Source organism: Cheilinus undulatus, linkage group 15, assembly GCF_018320785.1.
Source record: "Cheilinus undulatus linkage group 15, ASM1832078v1, whole genome shotgun sequence".
Classification (NCBI taxonomy): domain Eukaryota; kingdom Metazoa; phylum Chordata; class Actinopteri; order Labriformes; family Labridae; genus Cheilinus; species Cheilinus undulatus.
This window is the reverse complement of record NC_054879.1, coordinates 25,389,918-25,410,751: the sequence shown is the minus strand read 5'-3', so window position 1 is coordinate 25,410,751 and position 20,834 is coordinate 25,389,918. Positions and strand designations below refer to the sequence as shown.

The 20,834-nt window shown below is 39.0% G+C and overlaps 1 protein-coding gene across 2 annotated transcripts in view; it reads left to right on the top strand.

The window, feature by feature from the left end:
• Nucleotides 1–20,834, top strand: part of kalrna (kalirin RhoGEF kinase a) — a 220,696-nt gene that overhangs the window by 108,675 nt on the left and 91,187 nt on the right. For both annotated transcript variants that reach the window (XM_041806652.1, XM_041806651.1), the window contains exons 15-20: nucleotides 6,964–7,155; nucleotides 7,385–7,554; nucleotides 8,766–8,940; nucleotides 10,599–10,845; nucleotides 14,184–14,350; nucleotides 17,400–17,519. In XM_041806652.1, the coding sequence (XP_041662586.1) occupies nucleotides 6,964–7,155; nucleotides 7,385–7,554; nucleotides 8,766–8,940; nucleotides 10,599–10,845; nucleotides 14,184–14,350; nucleotides 17,400–17,519 (1,071 nt within the window). The remainder of the gene's footprint in view (nucleotides 1–6,963; nucleotides 7,156–7,384; nucleotides 7,555–8,765; nucleotides 8,941–10,598; nucleotides 10,846–14,183; nucleotides 14,351–17,399; nucleotides 17,520–20,834) is intronic.

The following is a 20,834-nucleotide window of genomic DNA, read 5'->3' as shown; positions in this document are numbered from 1 at the left end:
CTTATAGCAACATAAAGTAGAAAAGATCCCCTCCTCCTGTGCACATTTTGAAGTTAGTACTTCTTTTTATCCTGTCAAACATCTGTAAGTAATCCAGCCTTGATTAATCCCAAATTTTCAAAACCATAAAGACGTGGGTCTACATATCCATGTATGGTCACAAGCTTTTCCTGAAAGATCTGCAGAAGATGTTATCCATTCCTGCATTTCAGCTCTGTGGTCCATCATGTAAGAAATGTAAAAACTGTACATTTTTTATCCAAGAGATGAAAACAAACTGAAGGGACAAGCTCTCAATGTAAAATAAAATAACAGCAAAACTCTTCTGCCAATATTTAAAATTAGAGAGGCAGTGGTTGTGACAGGGTCAGATGTGTTTTTGAGCTTCAAGCTAAGTTGTTGTAAACCATCCGTCCATCCATTTTCTATACTGCTTATCCCGTTGGGGTTCCCGGGGAGCTGAAACCTATCATAGCTGTCATTGGGCGAGAGGTGGTGTACGAACTGGACTGGTCGCTGGTCAATCGCAGGGCATTGTTGTAAACCTTTTGGGTTTATTAGTACAAAACTGCCAGTTAGGCCTGTTTAATGTTTCAATTTACCGTATTTTCCAGACTATAAGTTGTACTTTTTTTCAAAGTTTGGCTGATCCTGTGACTTATAGTCAGGGGTGACTAATATATCAAAATATATATAATTTAACATGTTTTTAAATGTTAATTCATACTGACTGACATGCACAAGGAGTAAACATTACCGTCTACAGCCACGAGAGGGCGCTCTAGGCTTGTGACAACCACGCCCTGGTAGTTGCCAAGGAGAGGAATATAAATGACTTTGCAGGCGGGCCTTCTTGGTGTTACCGCTTCACGCAATGCAACCGCCTTTCTATCAGAGCATGGACAACGGTGTGTCAATTTCTAGATAAATGCGACTTATAGTCCAGTGCGACTTGTATGTTTTTTCTCTTCATGACACATTTTTTGACTGATGCGACTTATACTCCAGAGCGACTTCTCCGGAAAATACGGTAATCAGAATTGACTGTTTAGTTCCTTTTTACCAAGTTTGTCTTGTATATATTATAACTGATATCCACATATGGCCAAGAATTGACCAAAATAGCTTCAAAGTTATTGCCAAGCAAAACATAAATCAGTCTTCCAGCTCATTATATATGTTAGGAAAAAGTTGCTGATTAACATGAAGGACATGGAACTATGTTTTAGTAAATGAAACTCAGTTTATGAAGGGCACGGTAGTCATATGCCCTGCCGTGATCAACTTAAAGCCAGCTGTTCCCAATTATCACCTCCCAGTTCCCACAGCCAATCACAGCTCTTTGTTTTAACACAGCTGTGTATCAAAATGTGACGTTCCTTTCAATAATCCCTGTTTGCAGTAATGCTGATGCACCACACTTCTGCTGCTATTGCTGGCAAAGCTTCACCTCCTCCACCCCAGCCTCCTCCTTTATAGCATAACTCTTGTTGCACCATCATATTGATATTCATGCAACTATGTTTGAATTGCTTTCGAACTCATTTTATTGTATTGAGTATACATTGTCATAAATTTATCTATCCCTATGGGGGTTTCTAGCTATGTGCTCCGCTGCCTGATTAACCCAGGGAGCTTCTTTTTAGCAGAGCATCTCCGCCTAGTAAAACTAAATGACCATTTTGCAATAAAATGTATGACGAGTGTTTCTGACTGGAATGATAGATTTAGACCATTAAAAGAGACATGTCTTTCTCCAAGTGGTCATTATTTTGGATGCATTTGGCAAACATGACCACAGCACCCTAGCTCAGGGACTTTTCTCAACCTCTAGACTTGATTTTATATACTCTTTTATTACAAACTCAAGATCAATATAGGTTATTGATTTATGCTGAGGTCAGACTACATAATCTTTTTCTCTGTTACGATGCTTACTGTGTCAGATTGGATGGTGACTGAGCTACAAATCCCTGCCATGACTTGACGAACAGATTACACAGTGGTACCAGACCTGTCATCACAACTGATGTGTTGATGCTTGGAGGCAGAGATGACCCCCAGAGAGAAGACTGCAAAACAAGCACACTGTATTTACTGTATTGTGCTGCATTTGTTAGTCAATCCAAACATTATGATGGATGATACCCCAGTTCGATGCCAATGCTAACAGCAGTTATTCACTGCAGAGGAGAAGAGAACAGATTTCAAGTGTAACAGCAGCAGGCTGATTGGATCGAGAGAGGTCGTTGCAGAATGGGATCAGCTCAGAACTTAAGGGAGCAGACGTCCTTACCAGCTGATTGCCAGAGCAAGGAAAGGGAGACACGTGGGTCAGTGATTGTTAATGAAAGTAAGGATGAATGAAAATGAAGCAGTCTTCCTGCTTGAACTTCTACTAAGCTTCATTTCAGTAGCACTCTCCAAAGTCCAAGGAACTATGGGTTGTGGGACTGGAGTGCTGAATGTTTGTGATTGGTAACTAGGTCAACGACTCTTACATGACTACACAGATTATTAGCATACTAATAGTCGACAAAGGCTGGCCCCACTCAGTTTTAGAGCTGAAGAGCCTTCCAGGGGAGGAATGAAAGTCTTCACATCCAGATTCAGATTCTCTTTATTGTCCCAGGAAGTGAAATTAGTTTTGCAGCAGAAGCATACACAAGTACGACATCAGCAGTAAAATAAGACCCAGTAAGGAAGTCTAACAACCTTAATAGAAATATTGGTTCATATGAAATAGTATCTTTGCCTGACTTTGAAGAGGATGAAGCTTAGTAAAAGTGTTTGATGTTGGTCTTTATTGAGGTTGTCGGTTGTCTGAAATGATTTGTTTAGGAGTAAAGTGAATGCCTGGATAGAGAACAGATGTTTTATGTGTAGGTTTTTTGAAACATTGCTGTGGAGACTAAATAAACTTGTAAAGGTCAAACAGTATTTGTAGGATTGGGATTCTCAAATACTTTCTCTTCTGCTGGTTTAATGTCATGAGCACAAACAGATCCATAACATTCGATATGTTTTCAAAGCAAAATGAATCACCCTTATATGTACTAATTTTTCTTGTCCTCCATTTTTTCTTTGCCTTTTTCCTTATTTGTATTTTTATCTTTTCATTTCTCAGATTATATCACAAAAAATAAGACCCTAAGAACCACTGTTTTCTGATATTACGTTTTTATTTCTATCAGTTGTTTTTGTCCTTATCTTTGACAAATATCATCTCTCTATATTATGCATCTTTAGGCCTCACTGGTTTTCTGATGAGTTTGCAATTCATTTTTTCTTAAATTGTCTTTCAAAGAAGCTTTTTCAAAGTGGTTCAAGCATACCACCATTACTTTGTAATCCGTTGTCCACTCTGTCCTCTTGAATCAAATATTAGTTGTAGAGATGTCTAATAATTTCTACAGCCAATGATAAATTATTTCTTTTTTAATACTCAGTTGCATTTCATTAAACTCACAATCCTATAAAAGAGTGTGAGTTAATCCTATAAAGAGTGTGTAGTAGTATAATCTGCTGTTTACACTCTGGATTAGGATTAACCTTCATAACCTGCACTGGATTGGTATTATTTGGGTCTCTCTCTCTCTCCCTCGTTGCTTTGCAGTTTGTGGTGTTTTGCTGGTAAAACCTTCCCCTTAGCATTATACATAACATTAATAAATTTAGTGCTAATTTAAATTACATGCCAAGTGATGAATAAAGTCAGCATGTTTACCCAGAGTTAGCACATGCACACTCAAACACATGCTCAGATATTTTGCATTAAGTCCTTTCCTTAGGTGAAGCAAAGAAGGTCTGTTCTGTTTATGCCTCATGTGTAGCACGTACATGAATATCCATTTTAATTAAAGTGTTTACATGCCATTTGATGTCCTTTTTATCATTTTAATAACATTAACTGTTAGCAGCAGGCAAACATCAAACAGAAAAAGACTTAATGGAAACCAGATTCCATTTACTCTCATTAAAACTTCTTCTCAATGTGTTCAATGCTAATTTCTCCTGAGAGGGTTTTTAAACTGTCTGAGCTGTGCTAGAAAGGCCATCCCAGCATGGATGCTAAATATTTTTAGATATTTGGTAAAGTCTTATCAGACAGTTATAGGAGTGTTCTTGGTGGTCCTCTGCAAGTTATGTAGAATTTTACCCTAGCAGTGTTTTAAGTGGATGGATCTGTCACTATATCCGAAGTATGGTAGGTAAACATCACTGAAGCGATGCCCCCTTCAGTTTTTAGCTTTATTCACTGTTTTAAATGTGTCTTGGGTGCTGTATGAAGGTCTAAAGTGGCAAGAACTTCCAGTTCAAATTAATATATTAAATTTTCCATGCTTTTAAGGTGATTTAAACATGTATTGCTTTGAAGAGATGGAGAATTTTAATGTCCAGTGCTGCAGCTATGAAGTGGCCGGTGATACCTGTCACCATCCTAAACTCTTTTTGCCCTTCAGGCCTCCGTGCTGGCCATGTGACTGGAAGCTATGAATGCTGCATCCAGTCAGTAGTTTTGGTTTTAGTCTTTGGGAGCTGTCTTGTTATCCATGCTATTATACAGTCTGTGATTTTAGCCTTAGCCTTAGTTGAAGTCATGATTTCAGACTTTACACTGTTACACTGATTTCACAATAAGAACATTGCTTTGAGGTAATGGTGTGGATCCATGTTTTGACTTTCTATCAATCTGATTGGATGATTAATCAACCAATCAATGCATGGATATACAGCGATGGATCGTTACACCCTTAGTATTTGCACAAGCTTTAATGTCACAGCACTGTGCCAACATGGAGTGATAGAGCGTATGTTTTCAATTCAGCCTCTTTGTTATTTGGCTGTGAGTACAAATTTTGGTCTTCATCATAATCAGCGGTTGACATACATGTAATATATGGGCATAATACAAGTGAGGTTTCAGTGCGAGGTAGAGAGACAAAGAGAGCTGGAGCTACTGCTCTAAACGGACAGTCCCCTATTAACTTGGATGGATAAGGGGAAAAATGCAAAAATATTCAACCTTTTTTAGAGAAAAATTTTTTGATGGGGTAAAGTTTCTGAGTCAGTGTGCAAAACAAAATTGACACAACAAAGGATCATCATTCCTTTTTTAAATGTGTGGATATTCGGTTAAAAAAACATAACTTAGTGTGCAAAGACCTTAATGTACCATAAAAAACACATTCGGACCATTTTCTCTCACCACAATGACGTTTTTCTTGCGATATTTCAGCATTGTAAATCCATACATTGTCAAGTTTTGTTTCATGTGTAAATGGTAGAAAACAGTCTGGCATGATAACACTGAAAAGAGTAGAAAACACTGAGGCATTCAACTCCAGTTGATCAGATCTTTTGGAAAATGTCCCAGATTCCAGTCCCTAATTACAAGATGTTTGTGGGTGGTTTCAAAGTTGTTGTTGTGTTGTGTTGTGATTGTTGGATGTCTCTAGTAAATGTTAGCCATGGTGAAGCTAGAGGGAAGAGACCATTGATATTTGCATGTAGATGCCATCTGGGCTGTGTTGTTTGCTGGAATGATACGTCTGCAGACGCTGCTCTGGAGTGGGAAGCTACGGCTCAATCTCAGTCTAAGTGTATGACTGCAGGAGGTCTATCTTGGCCGGGCCTCTGACAGACCTAGAGAATGGGCCTTCCCCAGCTGTGATTTATTGATAGTTGCACTGCATGTGTGTTGGATCAGTAGCATTAGTGCTAGCAGCCCGACTAACAGTCACTTAATTCTAGAGCTGGAAAGTGTGTTGAAATATTGTTAGGTTGATGTTGAAAATGTGCCATTTTAACCCCTTTTAACCACCTTTCCTGCCCCTTTTGCCACTATCAATTGCCACTTTTCATCAGTTTTGAAGCATTTTTGCCAATTTCTGCACTATTTTACCAATTTTTGCTATTTTAAGCAAACTTTTTGCCAAATTTTAACCTCTTTTTCCCCCTTTAACCCATTCATTCATTCATTCATTCATTCATGTCCTAAGACGATGTTTCAGTCTTTATATTCAACTGATCAGGATGGCTCTCCCTCTCTGTCATCTCTTAGCTTTAATCCTCACCATGAAGAGAAACCAGTCATGCTGCAAAAAAGTAATAATCTCTGGTATAAAATAATCTCCATCTTCTGACTAATCCCTCCACCATGTGAAATGCCCCCACTGTAAGCTTTCATCTAAATACCCTAACTCTTATTCTTTAATAATTGGGATCATAATGCAACCCCCCCCCAAGTCAATCCAAAATATTTCAGATGTAATGTTATTGAAGTGAAGTATTCCAGTGATAATCTCTCATACGTACCAGAATAAAGCAGCACTAATCCATTGTATGCTCCTGGTGAATACGGAGGGCTTTACATTTTTACACTCAGATGGGATTTGTGTCTTTGAGCGGGAGAAAGCAGAGGGAGGAACAGGAACACTAAAATTGCTTATTTACAGAAACTGGGATCAACATTTTTAAGCATTTTCTGTATCTGTGTATGTCTGCCGTTGGCCTGATTAGACCAGGCTATTAAGCATAAATCTGATGACATGGAGTCAGATATACAGTAAGAGATCAATATACTAATAGCCATGATATGACCAAGTATTATTTTACTGATGCTGTGATTGAATTTTAAAAAAGAAAGAAAAAAAAAAAATTCCGATATGAACTGATGCTGTTATGCTCCGCCCATAGTAATTTTCTGCAGGTTATTAGAATGTGCATTGAGCTGTTGTTTTTACGTTTGTGAAACTGCAATACACCTACATGCTTACTTTTGCAGACTACAATATGAGTGACTTTTAAAGCACTTTGCTATGCTATGTTGCCATGAAGGGCTTGCAGAATTAGCCTACCCTGAGAGCGGCACTATTGTTTGCACCAGGCCTGCCCATGGTCGAACAGTAAAACAGTATAGATGTTCACATTGATGTGTTTCTTCCATTTCCTTTTTTTCAGAACACTTACACTAATGCAGACAAGCTGTTGGAAGCAGCCGAGCAGCTGGCTCAGACCGGAGAGTGCGACCCAGAGGAAATCTACAAGGCCGCCAGACACCTGGAGGTCCGAATCCAGGACTTCGTCCGCCGAGTCGAACACAGGAAACTTCTGCTTGACATGTCTGTGTCCTTCCACACTCACACCAAGGAGGTAGGACAGCTGAAAGATTCCAAGAGGAACTAAATCTGACATATCCTCCTGCAAATACTTAATTAAATGATTAAATTTTTCCTCTGATATGTCATACAGTTTCCCAATAGGTCCACTGTTCTGTTTCTAATATTTAAAGATTCAGCAAGCATATGTTGTACCAGTTGATTGATTTTACATACCCTAATGTGCCCATATCCTCTTTTTCTTTGCCAATGTTTGTGTCCAGCTGTGGTCGTGGATGGAGGAGCTCCAGAAGCAGCTGTTAGACGACGTTTGCTGTGATTCAGTAGATGCTGTTCAGAGTCTGATCCAGCAGTTTCAGCAGCAGCAGACGGCCACGCTGGAGGCCACACTCAATGTGATTAAAGAGGGAGAGGAGTTAATGCAGCAGCTCAGGTAATGATTTAGACTCAGACAATAAGTCATGATGCTGTTTGAGCAGGTGAGAAATGAAAACAGAGAGTCAGGTAATGAGGTAGATATTTAAAATGCTATAAAAGAAAAAGAAAGATTCATGCAGCAGGTCAGGTAATTAAATGCATACTTAAAAAAACATTAAAAAGTCAAATTTATACGGACATTAGCTTAAGATTATCAACAAGCAACAATGGGCTAATAAATATCTCTCCATCTCCCTCCTCCTCTGACTCTTTGGTGTGTAAAATGATTGAACATTATAATTTTAGGGGAAGTATGAGGATGTAACTCTACAAAATAAATCCCTGTCTCTGGTGCTTTACTTCAGTGGTTTCAACTTTTTTCCCCTTAGAGACCTCCTGCTTGTATCGATTACTGTCAAAAATTGACATCAACTTAGACGGTTTCAGATTAAAACCTGAAGGTAAAAGATCTACAAAGGTTTTTCCTTCCAAAGACCTTTGAAGAAAATATTAAATATGTGTTTTATTATAATTTTAGTTAATTTTGACAGATGTTATTTTGACACCCTCAAAGAAGACAAAGTCTTGTGCTCAACCTGAGATTTTTTAGGGCCCCCCAGGGGGTCCAAGACCCTAAGTTTTTTCATACATAAACAATAGGAAATTAATGATACATGTTTTATTTTTTTAGATTCCCATGTGATATTCTTCTTTTAAACCACTTTTCCACAGATCACCTTAATATGATATAAATTTTACAGCTATAGCATTTTTTTTAAATTTTGCTTTAACAGGGGTAGAAGTTCAAAGGCTTCACAATGACCTGAAGAAAAATCCATTAATCCAGTTGAACTAATTCAAACAACTTCAAATGCTTCGTTGTAATAAATTAAGCAGTCAAAAGAATAACTGACAAAATGCACAAATGCCTGAAACATGAAAAAAGTAAAAAGTAACACAGAATGCAAAACATGTATTCTAAGGATCATGAAACAAGGAAAGAGTGAGTACTTTTAAAAACATACTTTTTCATTGTGTTTACAAATGTATCTAAAAAGGTCACAGTTTGCACGTAGAGTGTATATACCAACTTTGTTCAACTACTTTTGCTTCATTTTCTCATGATGTCTACTCTTCGAATGATTTGTTGCCAAGATTGTTCCTTTTATAATCAGGGAGGTCTTTCCAAACATGGTCCAATGTCTCCCTCCGTGTCTCTTTCAACAGAGATGCAGCCATGTCAACCAATAAGACACCACACTGCAGCTCCATCGCTCACATCCAGGGGGTGCTGCAGCAGCTGGATGAAGCCCAGGGTCAGATGGAGGAGCTGTTCCACGAACGCAAAATCAAGCTGGACATCTTTCTCCAGCTACGTATATTTGAGCAGTATACCATAGAGGTGAGAGAGTGAGAGTGAGTTTTCTGTCAGACTGGTGTTGTATTTATTCTCTATCGGCTGTTTTTATTAATTGAACCCTACTGGGAGATGATTTGGAGTTTATCAAGGCTCTATTCTAGGTCCTCTGTTTCTTTAATGTCTGAGGCTCCTGAAAACATCAAATTCATCCATTCAAAATGTTTTTTTTTTATCTTATTCTAGGCAATTAAACAGCCTTAGGCTGCAGATAAGCTAATGGCTAATGGCATTCAATGGCATCTTTCTCTTTTACAAAGATATTAACAAGCCTTTGTTAAAATCTAAATTATGAGCTCACAAGAAGGTAAAAAAGAGTAAAAAAAATAATGGTTATCAAGAAATATCTGAGACGAAATTCCATATGTTTCTAATACAGCAATGTCGTTTACTGCTGTACATATGGTAGAATAAAGTAACACAGTGGTAAATAAGCCTACAGCCCTACCGATCAATGTTCCAGTAGTGCTGCTCTGTTGTTACCTAGACTGCCTCAAGCTAAAGTTCTTATGTTAAATGTGAGGGATGCTTAAAATCATTTTTTTATAGTCCCAGTTGCAGAAGAGCCCAAAACTAAGTTCTCACTTTGTTGGGCAATAAAGTGAAGTTTGAGTCTTGATTTTAATAAAATCCTTGCATGTGAAGTTTTGCAAAATAAATGTAGGTAGCAACTTTTTTTTTTCCTGAGAAATGTCTAAAACCAGTCTTTGATGGTAATGTGATTTTCATCACCCAGCCATGGCTGATAACAATTATGATACATACTTCCCTTTTTAACCTATTTAGACCTAGTCTAAAACTGAAGTATTGTTTGAAACATAAAGTCTCTGTTTTGTAGCCTTGGTAGCAGATAGGGACATGAAATAAAATGTCACTGATAGCTCAAAATCTTGGCTTTTGCTGTCAACAATCACTTTTTCCCATGAGTTTCACATTTTCAAGAAATCAGTCAATCAATCAATCAACTCTATCAATCATCCTTCCTTTTTAACATGTCCCTCATCCACTGAGCCTCTGGTCCACAGTCAAATCAGAATGTGCTTTGTCACCATTATTATTCTCATTGTCAAAAATTGTGCTGCAGTCTACCCGTGTGTCACTCCCCTTGCTCAGGTTGTCAGCTGTTGTCTTTGTCACTACCCAGTTTTAAAATCTTATTCATCCATCGACTTTTCCATGCGAAGGCTAATTTTTTTCATTCCATCATCCTTGTCACATTTAGTTTGCGTCATGTCTTTAAAACAATGTAAACATTCATAAAATGCTGACATGGCTTTAGTTCTGAAAGCACACCAGCCTCTCTTCTGGTTTAAAGATACATACATGTGAACATAGCATCAGGTCTAAATCACTGGCAGACTCAGGATGTTTGAAGGAAATGATCTAAAAGGGCTCCTGATGCACAGTAGGCTATAAGCATATAAAGTATAGCCTTTAAATTTCTAAAATTATCTAGTCAGACAGCTCTCTCTTACCAGCTGGTCTGAAAAACACTAAATCAAGCTTATTTCACCAAACAGATGTGGAAAGCAGCTTGCAGTAATAGAACCAATGATTTCTGTAATAACTGAAACAGAGGAACAGCACAATGACTGTTGGCCTGTGTGGTCTTATGATGCCACATTTCTTCTTTTTTTCCTCAGGTCACAGCTGAGCTGGATGCCTGGAATGAGGATCTGTCCCGCCAGCTGAACGACACCAGCCGCTCAGGCAGCAGCAGTGGCAGCGGGGGAGGCGGCTCCTCTTCTGGCGGGTCGGAGGACATCAGCCTGGCAGAGCAGAGGCTGAAAAGACACGCTGAGAGGAAGGCAGCCATGAACAACATGACCTACGAAGTGATGCAGCAGGGCCAAGACCTGCACCAGTACATCATGGAGGTCCAGGCTTCAGGTAGAATGCAAAAAATACTTCATTAAAAATAACAAAAAACAGAGAAGCAGGAGATTCAAAGGAGAACAGAGGACAGGGAGATTGTTGTTTGCTTTAATATGAGTTCCTGAGCTCCCAGCAATAATATCCCTCTGTTCCCTTGTGTTTAGTTGAGGACTGTAGTTCACACCTGCTTTCATTAGGCATCTTAACAGCTCCTCAAGAGACAACAGGAGGTTTGCAAAATAGAGAAATATCCAGCCGTATAGACAAAGAAGGGTATCTTTAGTGCCTTTGTCTTCCAAAATTTTAAGACCCTGAACACTTAAACCCACAATGGCCCTCACACCCTGAGCTTTAAGCCTGATATGCTTCTGTTTCTGCGCCACTGGTCCACTTAGCCCTGAACCCTACATAGAGGCCTGTGCAGTCCACATGCAGTGTCTCAAAAATCCAAGCCTTGCTCCAAAAAGGGGGCAACAGGACTCGATTGAGGTTCTGGTAGATGTGTCGCCTCTCCTCCATCCTGCAGAAACTCAGTGGATAGCTTCACTCATGGTGCAAATGTGTCTCAGATCAAAAACAATCCACCAGAAACATAAACAAGAGAACCCCAGCAGGGATCACTGCACAACAGGTGACATCCAAACACATCTGCGCACGAATAAAACACATCTAAACAATCTGCCCAAGGGCATGATGGAAAACTGCACATTTTTTACAAGGACGAGTATTCAATTCTTAAAGGATGCAGTGTGAATGGACAGCGAACGTGCAATGGTGTTGCTTGCATGCTGTTACAGCATGGTGTTATTTCAGCAGCTCTTTCCAGCACAGATAAAACACAAAAGCATTAAAAAAAACAAAAAAAAAAACACAATATATAAACATAACAGTAAAATCGAAATATGAGAATTGTGACATCAAACACGAAAGCAAAAGGCAACATAATCTAAAAACACTTTAAAGGACAGGATATTACAGTTTTCTTAAGGTTTTATTGTGCTGCACATATAAACCAGATATAGCCAGGCAGCCTTATTTTTTTGCAGCTCTCAGAGCTGCACCAGTGTTCACCCGTCCCTTCAAATGTGATCATGTGTGTCCCTGAACGAGACTGAGCAGGCTCACATCTGGATTTACAGCCACAGACTGTACAGTGAAGGAGAGAGGAAGCCCGATAACGTGATCCCAAAGAAAAGCGTGTTGTGTGGAACAGTCGGAGAATTAGGTTAAAAAATCGTCACAGCACAATCCTCTTACTGTGTGTGGTGTTGTGTGTATATTTGGAGGTCACTGCATCAGTTACTGTGGCCCCCTGGGGATCTAAATCTCTCTTATCCACACATAGACACACAAACACTCTCTCTTTCTCTCCGGCAGCACCGCTCCCTGTTGAATCAAAGCATTAATAGTTAACTGAAGCTTCAGTCTTTCTCTTTCTGTCAAACATCTGCAGCTCAGTGAGTAATGCAGTGTTATATTAATGGAGTAATCAGCTGCAATCAGCTGTTTTATGACCTGAAAATTTAATCAGTGCCGGGTGAATTTAAAACCAAAGAGGCATTACAGGACGATTTAAAAACATATTTCCTGAAAAGCCCTCTTTGTTAGAATAATGAAACCATCTGGTTTGTAGAGAAATTTTCCCCTTTCGATGTCTTTGCAGGATTTTTGTTGATAGTGTATTCTTTTGCCCCAAATAGGAAGCCAGAATGTTTAGTTTGGCTTCATGAAGTAAAGCCAATGATAGGGATGCACAAGATTAACAGCATGGTATAAGTATATTTATTTGCTGCCATTTTATCAGCTATATGTAATGATTTTATGTATTATATCAGCCGTACATATGGCAGAATGTAGTTGTGTGCCTTAATGCGTCAGTTTCTAAAATGAAATATTGAGTTTGCAGAATTTTAAGCAACACTAACAATCTATTTCTGAATTTTTCTATTAATACTCATCCCTTCAACCAGTTGTTCTCAACTGGTGGGTTGGGACCCAAAAGTGGGTCGCAAAGCCCTTTTCAGTGGGTCATAGATGTGTGCCTGGGAAAAAAATCTTGCCAAATCGTCTATAAGACCCTATAAAAAATGCATGTTTTGTCCTATTTCATTGTTTTTGTTACACGTTTTGTACTGTCTTAGGCCCAAGCTCTCCTATTTTTCTTGTTAAATACATCTGATTGACCAAAACATTTCCCAAAATATTGGTCTCAACTCTTCTTGAAGAGTTGATAGTGGGTCCTGTGTCTCAACTAGTTGAGAACCTCTGCCTTAAATTATGTGTTCAGGACTTACATTGTAGGTCAGCTTTTTTTTGCGCTTGATTTAAATGTGTTTAAATGTAATTTTAAAGTGTAAGTGAACCCCCTGCTCAGAGCTAACTCCGTCCACCTCAGTAATTCAGAAGATGCACAGAAGATGGGCAGTTTGGTTCTGAGAGGAGGGAGGGGAAATGACAGGGCTTTCCAGATGAGGCGGGAGTGACAGTAGTGATGTCCCCTTGTCAAAGAGAGACACAGACAGAGTCCCACAGCACTGCTGCCTCATAGCGATCTTTTAAAATGGAGGAATATTCCCCTCTAGATCATAGTATTTACAATATTACAAATTGTTAGCCATACATCAGGAATGCTGCAATCATTTTGGAGCCAAAGCAGCAGTCGACCAATCAGAGTTTGTGGGACATTTGTAACACTGTGCGCAACTTGAGTGAGTGCAGTTGAACGTGGACATAATGAGCAAAGCTTGAGAGAGGGAGAGACGGTTTGAGCGAGTGTGCTGCGGTCTGCTAGCATACAGTGGAAGAGTTTGTGAGAGAGCATAGAATGAAACTGAGCACAACAGGAACAAGAACAGCCATGTCAATTTATCATTGTCATAAAGCATTAGCAAAAATAATGTCGATGTATATGTAAACATTTAACTGTTTCTAAACAATTGCTAACAGCAGCAACACGTCTATTTCATTGCAGGGAAAAAACTCAGGTTATGTTTTTTGAAAACATAAACATGTTTCCATGACATATTTGTATTTTAGGCTGTTTTTGAGACTTTTTTGAAACATTAAGTGGTACTGGGAAAAGCTAGAAATACTGCCTTATGCATTTTGATGATGTTAATTTTTTTTACAAAATATAATGAATGTCCTAATAAACAGTACACTGCTGAGTTTGCACATAAATAACCTTGTCATTTCCTACGAGAGAAACTAAACACAGTAGTCTTTGCTACTGTTTTGATTTAAACCTATTCTAAAAATCTGTCTCAAAAGCCAAACTCAGCACTGAAATGACAGTTATTTCTAAAACATCACCAAACATAATCTTCATCCTGGTGTGTTTTTTTGGGTTTCAGGGATCGAGCTGACCGGGGAGAAGGACATGGACTTGGCCTCTCAGGTTCAGGAACTGTTGGAGTTCCTTCATGAGAAACAGCAGGAGGTGGAGCTCAACGCACAGCACACGCACACACGGCTGGAGCAGACTCTGCAGCTGCGCCACCTACAGGCCGAGGTCAAACAGGTAAAGACACGGGACCATTATTGGGCACTGAAGAGACCCAGACCATTCTTTATCATCATCTCTCTGGCTCATGCATGCCTCTTAATGGTATGATACAATAGTATACTATGTAAATGTGTGGAAAGTATTTGAAACTCATAACAGCCTTTTACTTTTTATTTGTTCTTTTCTATTCTGAACTTTTTCTTTAAACATCACTGTGACGTGGATGGTTTTTGTGCAGCTGTTTTGTTTTAAAGAAGTGGTTTTGATGGGTTTGATTAGAAAGTGCTGTTGTTGTGAGGCAAGCACTGTTTGGGTATAAATAATAATTTGCAAAATGAATATTATGCACAGTGCATTGCATGATTGCAAAAAAATTAAAGACTTAAAATGCATTCTTGAGGCCTTTAGAACTCAAGAATGAAGGTTTTCATTTAAGAAAGGAAAAGCTCTGAAAACTTATGATCCTCATACAACTTGTTTAAAACAATTGCTCAAGACCTTTATACTGCACATGAAACTGCAAAGATAAAGTAAGTAACAAAGCAAAACATGAAGGCAGTCCTTTTCATAGCAACACAGGGAAGACTAGAAAACTGAATCCTAAAAAGGGAAAAATAAGTTTCTTTAATGATCCAAACTGGATGAGCTCTTCTTATTGTTAGAAACAAAGAAAATGAAGTGAAAATGTCATTTTGGAGCGAGTCCACTTTGGAGAAAGATCAACAACAACACACGGCTCCTGTTTGCAGTTGAAACAGAGAAGATGTTTTATGTTTATTGTTCAGGAGCTTCTGCAGATGTGAGCGTGCCGTTTATTAAGACAGGAAGCTTGCTGCTTCTGCTGCTGCTTCTGCAGATGGATGCAGCTGAATAATATATGAGGTTTATTGCAATGTGCTATTAAGACACACATGCAAACATGCACACAGCCACCTCCACTGCTACACCCTTCTGCTTCCCGCTGCAGAAAAAAAAAGAGACGATATTCAACTGGTGATAGATGGACTGTGAGGAGATGGGAGCGTGCATTCAACAGTCCAGTGAGGAGCACAGATTCATCACATTAACTCAGAAAATTAATAGTATATAATGCAAAGTGATGCAAATATATATTTGTAGTGTTGTGGTAATACTGCAATCTCATACTCACAAAGAGAATGAGACAGGTTTCAAATGCTTAAGCATGGAGACAGTGTGGTTTGTAATGTGCGCAAAGATGGAAAGCAGTCCTTTCTTGACATGCTCCTGCTCCTCAGCTAGAGGTCAACAGAAGGCTGAAATAAACTCAAAGTCATGCACCTCTCTTACAGTCAGAGTCCTGAGAAAAGACAAGTGAGTCTTCAGTGTCACTGGAAGTGCTGTCATGGAAACAGAGGTACTTGACAAGAGGCAGCAGACATCTATTAATAAAGGAGTAAAGTTTCCAAGGGGGAACAGAATGGTCACACCAGTACCAGTTATTATGATAATTACATTGGTTTGTCCTTTATAATTTGACCAAAAAGATAAGATATGCAGATATTTCATGTCATAAATGATCATATTTATAGATGTAAAAATGTTGAATTTTGCTAAGATCAGCAGGTCTATTTGACAAAGTTATTAGTGTTTGAATATGCTCTTTTTTTCCAGAGCTCTGAACTCATAAAAGGAGTAAAATTTCTACTGAAAGGCTTGGGAAGCATTGTTAAATAAATATTGTGCAACTTATATACTATTATAGTGAACAAGACTTTATGAAATTACTGTAAACTGACTTAGATACCATGGTCAATTCCTGAGAGACATACACGCTTTGTCACTTATTTTGGCAACCAGCTGCCCCCTGCTGGTAAGTTAAAGGCACTCTTACATTAACACTACAAGGGCTACTCAGATTTTTGCCACTAAAAAACTTTAGGGCAGACTTTATGTTGAGAGCAAAGTCATGGCATCCTTTTTTTGGAACTAGACAGAGCTATATAAGCATCACTACTAGTTGCACTGATTTTTGGCAGATTCGAACATGTCAGATTGATTGACTGAAGCTATGAGAATTATTACACAGACTTTATGTCATGCAATATTTCTCAGGCCCTTCATATGGGTATTTTCAGGAACTGGCCCCCATTTAAAACTAAATAAATAGACCTGCCCTATCATGTTTTGACTTCAGTCTAAATGTCATGGGTGGACATAAAGATCCCAGCCTTGAGTCAGCATCTCAGCCATTTGGAGGTAATGAAGTCCTGCTGTTTGTGTTTGTTGACATTTTATAACAAAATGATTATACAGTTTTACTTGGCAGAGATGCTCTACTAAAAAGATGCTCCCTGGATCAGTCAAGCAGCATGCTTTGACTTTCCAGGGAGCGCTTGGCGAGAAACCCCCACATGGATAGATGCATTTATGGCATCAATACTGTATACAATAAAATTAGTTTGAGCAATTAAAACATAGTTGCATGATCTCAATATGATGGTGCAACAAGCTTTATGCTATAAAGGAGGAGGCTGGGATGGAGGGGGTGAAGCTTCCCCGAGGGCAGCAGCATGGTTCATCAGTGTAAATGCAAGCAGGGATTAGTACATTGCATTTAAATGGACCACCTTGTTTAGGGAAAGAGCTGTGATTGGCTGTGAGAGCAGGGAGGTGATATCTAGGATCAGCTGCTCATAGCTGGTTGGACTATCATGTCTTGCGTGAACTAATACTATGCTTCATTTTTCATATGAGCCGGTAGTAATAGCTGACTCTGGTTTACCTTTGCCATTTTCATTGCTGTTTGCATGAAAAGCAAACATAGAACCAAATGAAGACCTGTTTGGAGGCTGAAGATTGGCTGTTATTACTAAGTTGAGCTGAATTATCTTGATTTCTGAAAACGATAGAATTCCTTTCTCTATTAATGAGTTTAGACAGTCATTGGCTGCTACAACACAAGCAAACTAGGGTTTACTGTGCCAAACTGTACTGAACTTAACTGGACTGGACTGCTTGGTGGGAACGCACCAGTATTCGCTGTTGTACGTACATTTTTTTTTCTCTCCATCACCATCTTGTCCCTCTCTCTCTCTCTCTTTAGGTGTTGGGCTGGATCCGTAATGGCGAGTCCATGCTAAACGCCAGCATGGTGAACGCCAGTTCTCTGTCTGAGGCTGAGCAGCTGCAGAGAGAGCATGAGCAGTTCCAGATGGCTATCGAGGTACACACACATCCTAATGATTGCAGCTCGGACCAGGATCACTGTACTTTAGTAATAATTATTCCAGTATGCATCAGTTTGAATGGTAGCAGATGGATGAAGGTGCTCATACACACTCTTGGTGTGTGTTTTTGTGTGCCTGTGTGCCGGGTCTCCCTCTATGCTGATTTCATTCTGCATCGATTTGAAGACTAACAGATGCCATCACACACATATACACACAATGACATACGCCCACGCACACAAATCGAATTTAGTGCCATCTCTGCTTGTGTTTGTGTGACTGTGTGTATGCATTTGTGTGCATTTTTTTTAAATAGCTGAGTCTAGAAGAGTGGAAAAGCCCCTTGGTCAGCAGTGCAGCAGACGCACACGAACGAATGCACATAAAACACACACATCATTTTGGCCCAGACCCAACCCATGTGTCAGGCTTCGTTTCTGCTTCTGTGGTGCTTTGATTCCAGTGCCTTTGTTTGCTTCCTTAACTTAAAGTAGGTCCAGCATCCTCTACCAAACTGATGCAATAATACCTCCACTAATATCTTAAACACACTCAATAACACATTCAGAAACTCAGCAAAAGAATTAGAAAAGTCAGAAATCAGACTGATCCACAGTAATATATCAGCCTGCTCTTAAGTTTAGAGATTTCTCTTCAAAGCTCAATGTTTGCTCTGATGAAACATGCGCCAACACTTTTACATTTTGTAATAATGATACATTTTGGCCATTATGATACCAAGTAGTTGCACTTAAGTACTGCATTCATATGCATTAATAATATGTCTTAAACGAAGGCCTGACATCAGAACTGACTTGCCCGACTCTTATTCAAACAACAGCTCATGCATCATTTCCCTGGCTCTCTTACTGTGGTTTGGTATCCCTACATGCTGGTTCTAATGAAGCTGCCATTAACAAGAATGACTGGGGGCGAGTTAGCCATAAGCTAAGAAGCTAGCAGTGCCTCTTTAACAGCTTTTTGCCCTCATATTGGCATGCTTATGCCTTTAAAGCACACAGTGATATACTGTTTAGTAAGTACATATTGTAGGTTACTGGTTAGATTGAAATGACCACTCAATTCAAGAAGACAAGTTACAAAGGAGTTGTGACGTGTCAATAGAGCCACAGTTCCAAGTACTCTAATAGTGATTTCAGATAGACACAGTTCTGGTTCTGGGTCTGGCTCCATTCTGGAGTCTTTGAACCTTGGTGCTTTCTAACGAACCGTCCCGCATTCACACCAGTTTAAGAAGAACCAAAGTGGGAGGACTATATCCTGCGTTACTCAGGTGGTTTTGACTTTGTCAACAATTTGGTCTAGCCTATGGGTGAAACCCAGCCTTTGCCATCTTTTCTATTCTGCATATAACTTGCTTTTCCTTGTACAAGTCTCCAGCTTCACCTGGAAATCTGCAACCAAATATTTTGTCTTCTCAGCAGACAACTTTTTCTCAATTTTCAGCTCGTCTTCGCAACCTAGAATGTGACTCGCCAACTGATGATGTCACAGTTTGCGAGGAAGAACTACATCTTTTTTGGTTCCAGCTGAGAGCCAACTTTTCAGGTTCCAAACTTTTTTTTTTTCATTTTGAATGCATCCGCCGGTTTAAAGTTATGTCCGGGAACAGGCACAGAGCCCTGCCAGTCTGAGTGACTTTTTTCCACAGTTTAACTGATTTACCAGCATGGAGGCAAACAATATCACAAATTACTCAGTCATGCAGATATTCTAGGAACATCTATCCAGATGAAGGGAGACAAGAGTCTAGAAGACTTGTACTGAGCTAAGAGGCTGGCTGAGCCCCTTTAACATATAAAAAAGAACCTCATTTTGTCACAAACATGCTTTTAACTGAAACAGTGATGTACTGTCAACCAAATAAACCTTGTGAGGTAAGTTACTGAGTAATGATGATATGCCATTCATAAGCCTGTCCTACAAACAGCTCTATAATGTCAGTCACTGTAGCTAGCTCCTGTTTAAGTGCCAGTCCCCTTTCCTCTGTCCTTTTGGTTATTTAATCAATATTTAAAAAGCAAAAGGGTACCAAATGAAGAGCCGGTTCTTGGCGAATTTCCCATCCCAATGTTAGCTGAGGCAATACAGGCATGATCATAGTTAAATGTGCTAAATCATGACAAAACTGTACTGAACAAAACCAGGCTGCTTTGTGTAAACAGTCCATATAGGAGTGTTGTGTGACACTAATCATCAAGGCTTTAAACAAAGGCTTTTTTAATTTCTTCATGTTTTACAGTTATCCTTTAAAGCTTTGATTTTTGCCTGAATATTTCTCTACATTCAGGACACAAAAGTAGCTTTAGAATTAAGATTGTTTTTTTTCACACTGATTGCTTAGCAAAGTTGTAAATCGCTCAAAACATGACCTTTTTAGTAGCGTTTCTCTATGCAGAAATCCCTACTTTACCCCCAAAGGGGAGTTCTCCACTGCTGCATGACGTCATCTGAAAATAACCTATTGATTTCGATAAACTGACTTCTGAACAAAAGTACAATTATGCCATTATGAATCTGGGATTTTAACTTGAACCACAATTCTGCAAACAAATCACAAAACTCAGTCGGCTTTTAGACTTCCTGTCTACCTGAAATACATTAAAATGATAGGTCTCGCCCCTACTTTACAAATATTTAAAATATTTTCTTCTCCTCTTGAGGATAGGAGCTGAAAAGCTTGCATGTTTACTTTTTATAGATCTGCATCATTGTCAATGGTTGTCGAGCAAAGCCAAATTTTCATTTGCTCTGAGCTTGTATTTGGCAAATAGGTGGGTTTTTTTTTTTAGTGACACCTACACTGGAGTTTTTCATATCCTTAACTTGATTGTTACTTTCTAGAAGGCACTAGGTGAATGGATAGAGTCAAACTGATCTGTTAGGCATTGTCAACGCTTGTAAAATTAAGAAACATGATGTTTTATCCATGTTTATTGGCTTGTAATCCTCCTCTGTGATTTTCTGTTGAATCATAATTGCTTTTGTGATCTCTCAATCTTGTTTTATATTTTTCCTTCTCTCTAGTTCTTTTGCCATCACTTAATCCTATACATTTTTTTCATCTTTTTCGCTACTCTGAATCTTTTCTCACCCCTTTTGTTGAGATAAAATTATTAACTGCAACCTCTAGACCACAAAAATGTTGTGAAACCATTATCTGAAATGCAAATCAAAGAGGCCTCTCATAAAAACAGTGCTCTGTAGCATTAATATTGGCCAAATGCTCCACAGGGAATCTTTAAAGTTGAGTTGAATTAATGAGCCAGTGATTTTAATTGGACCTATCT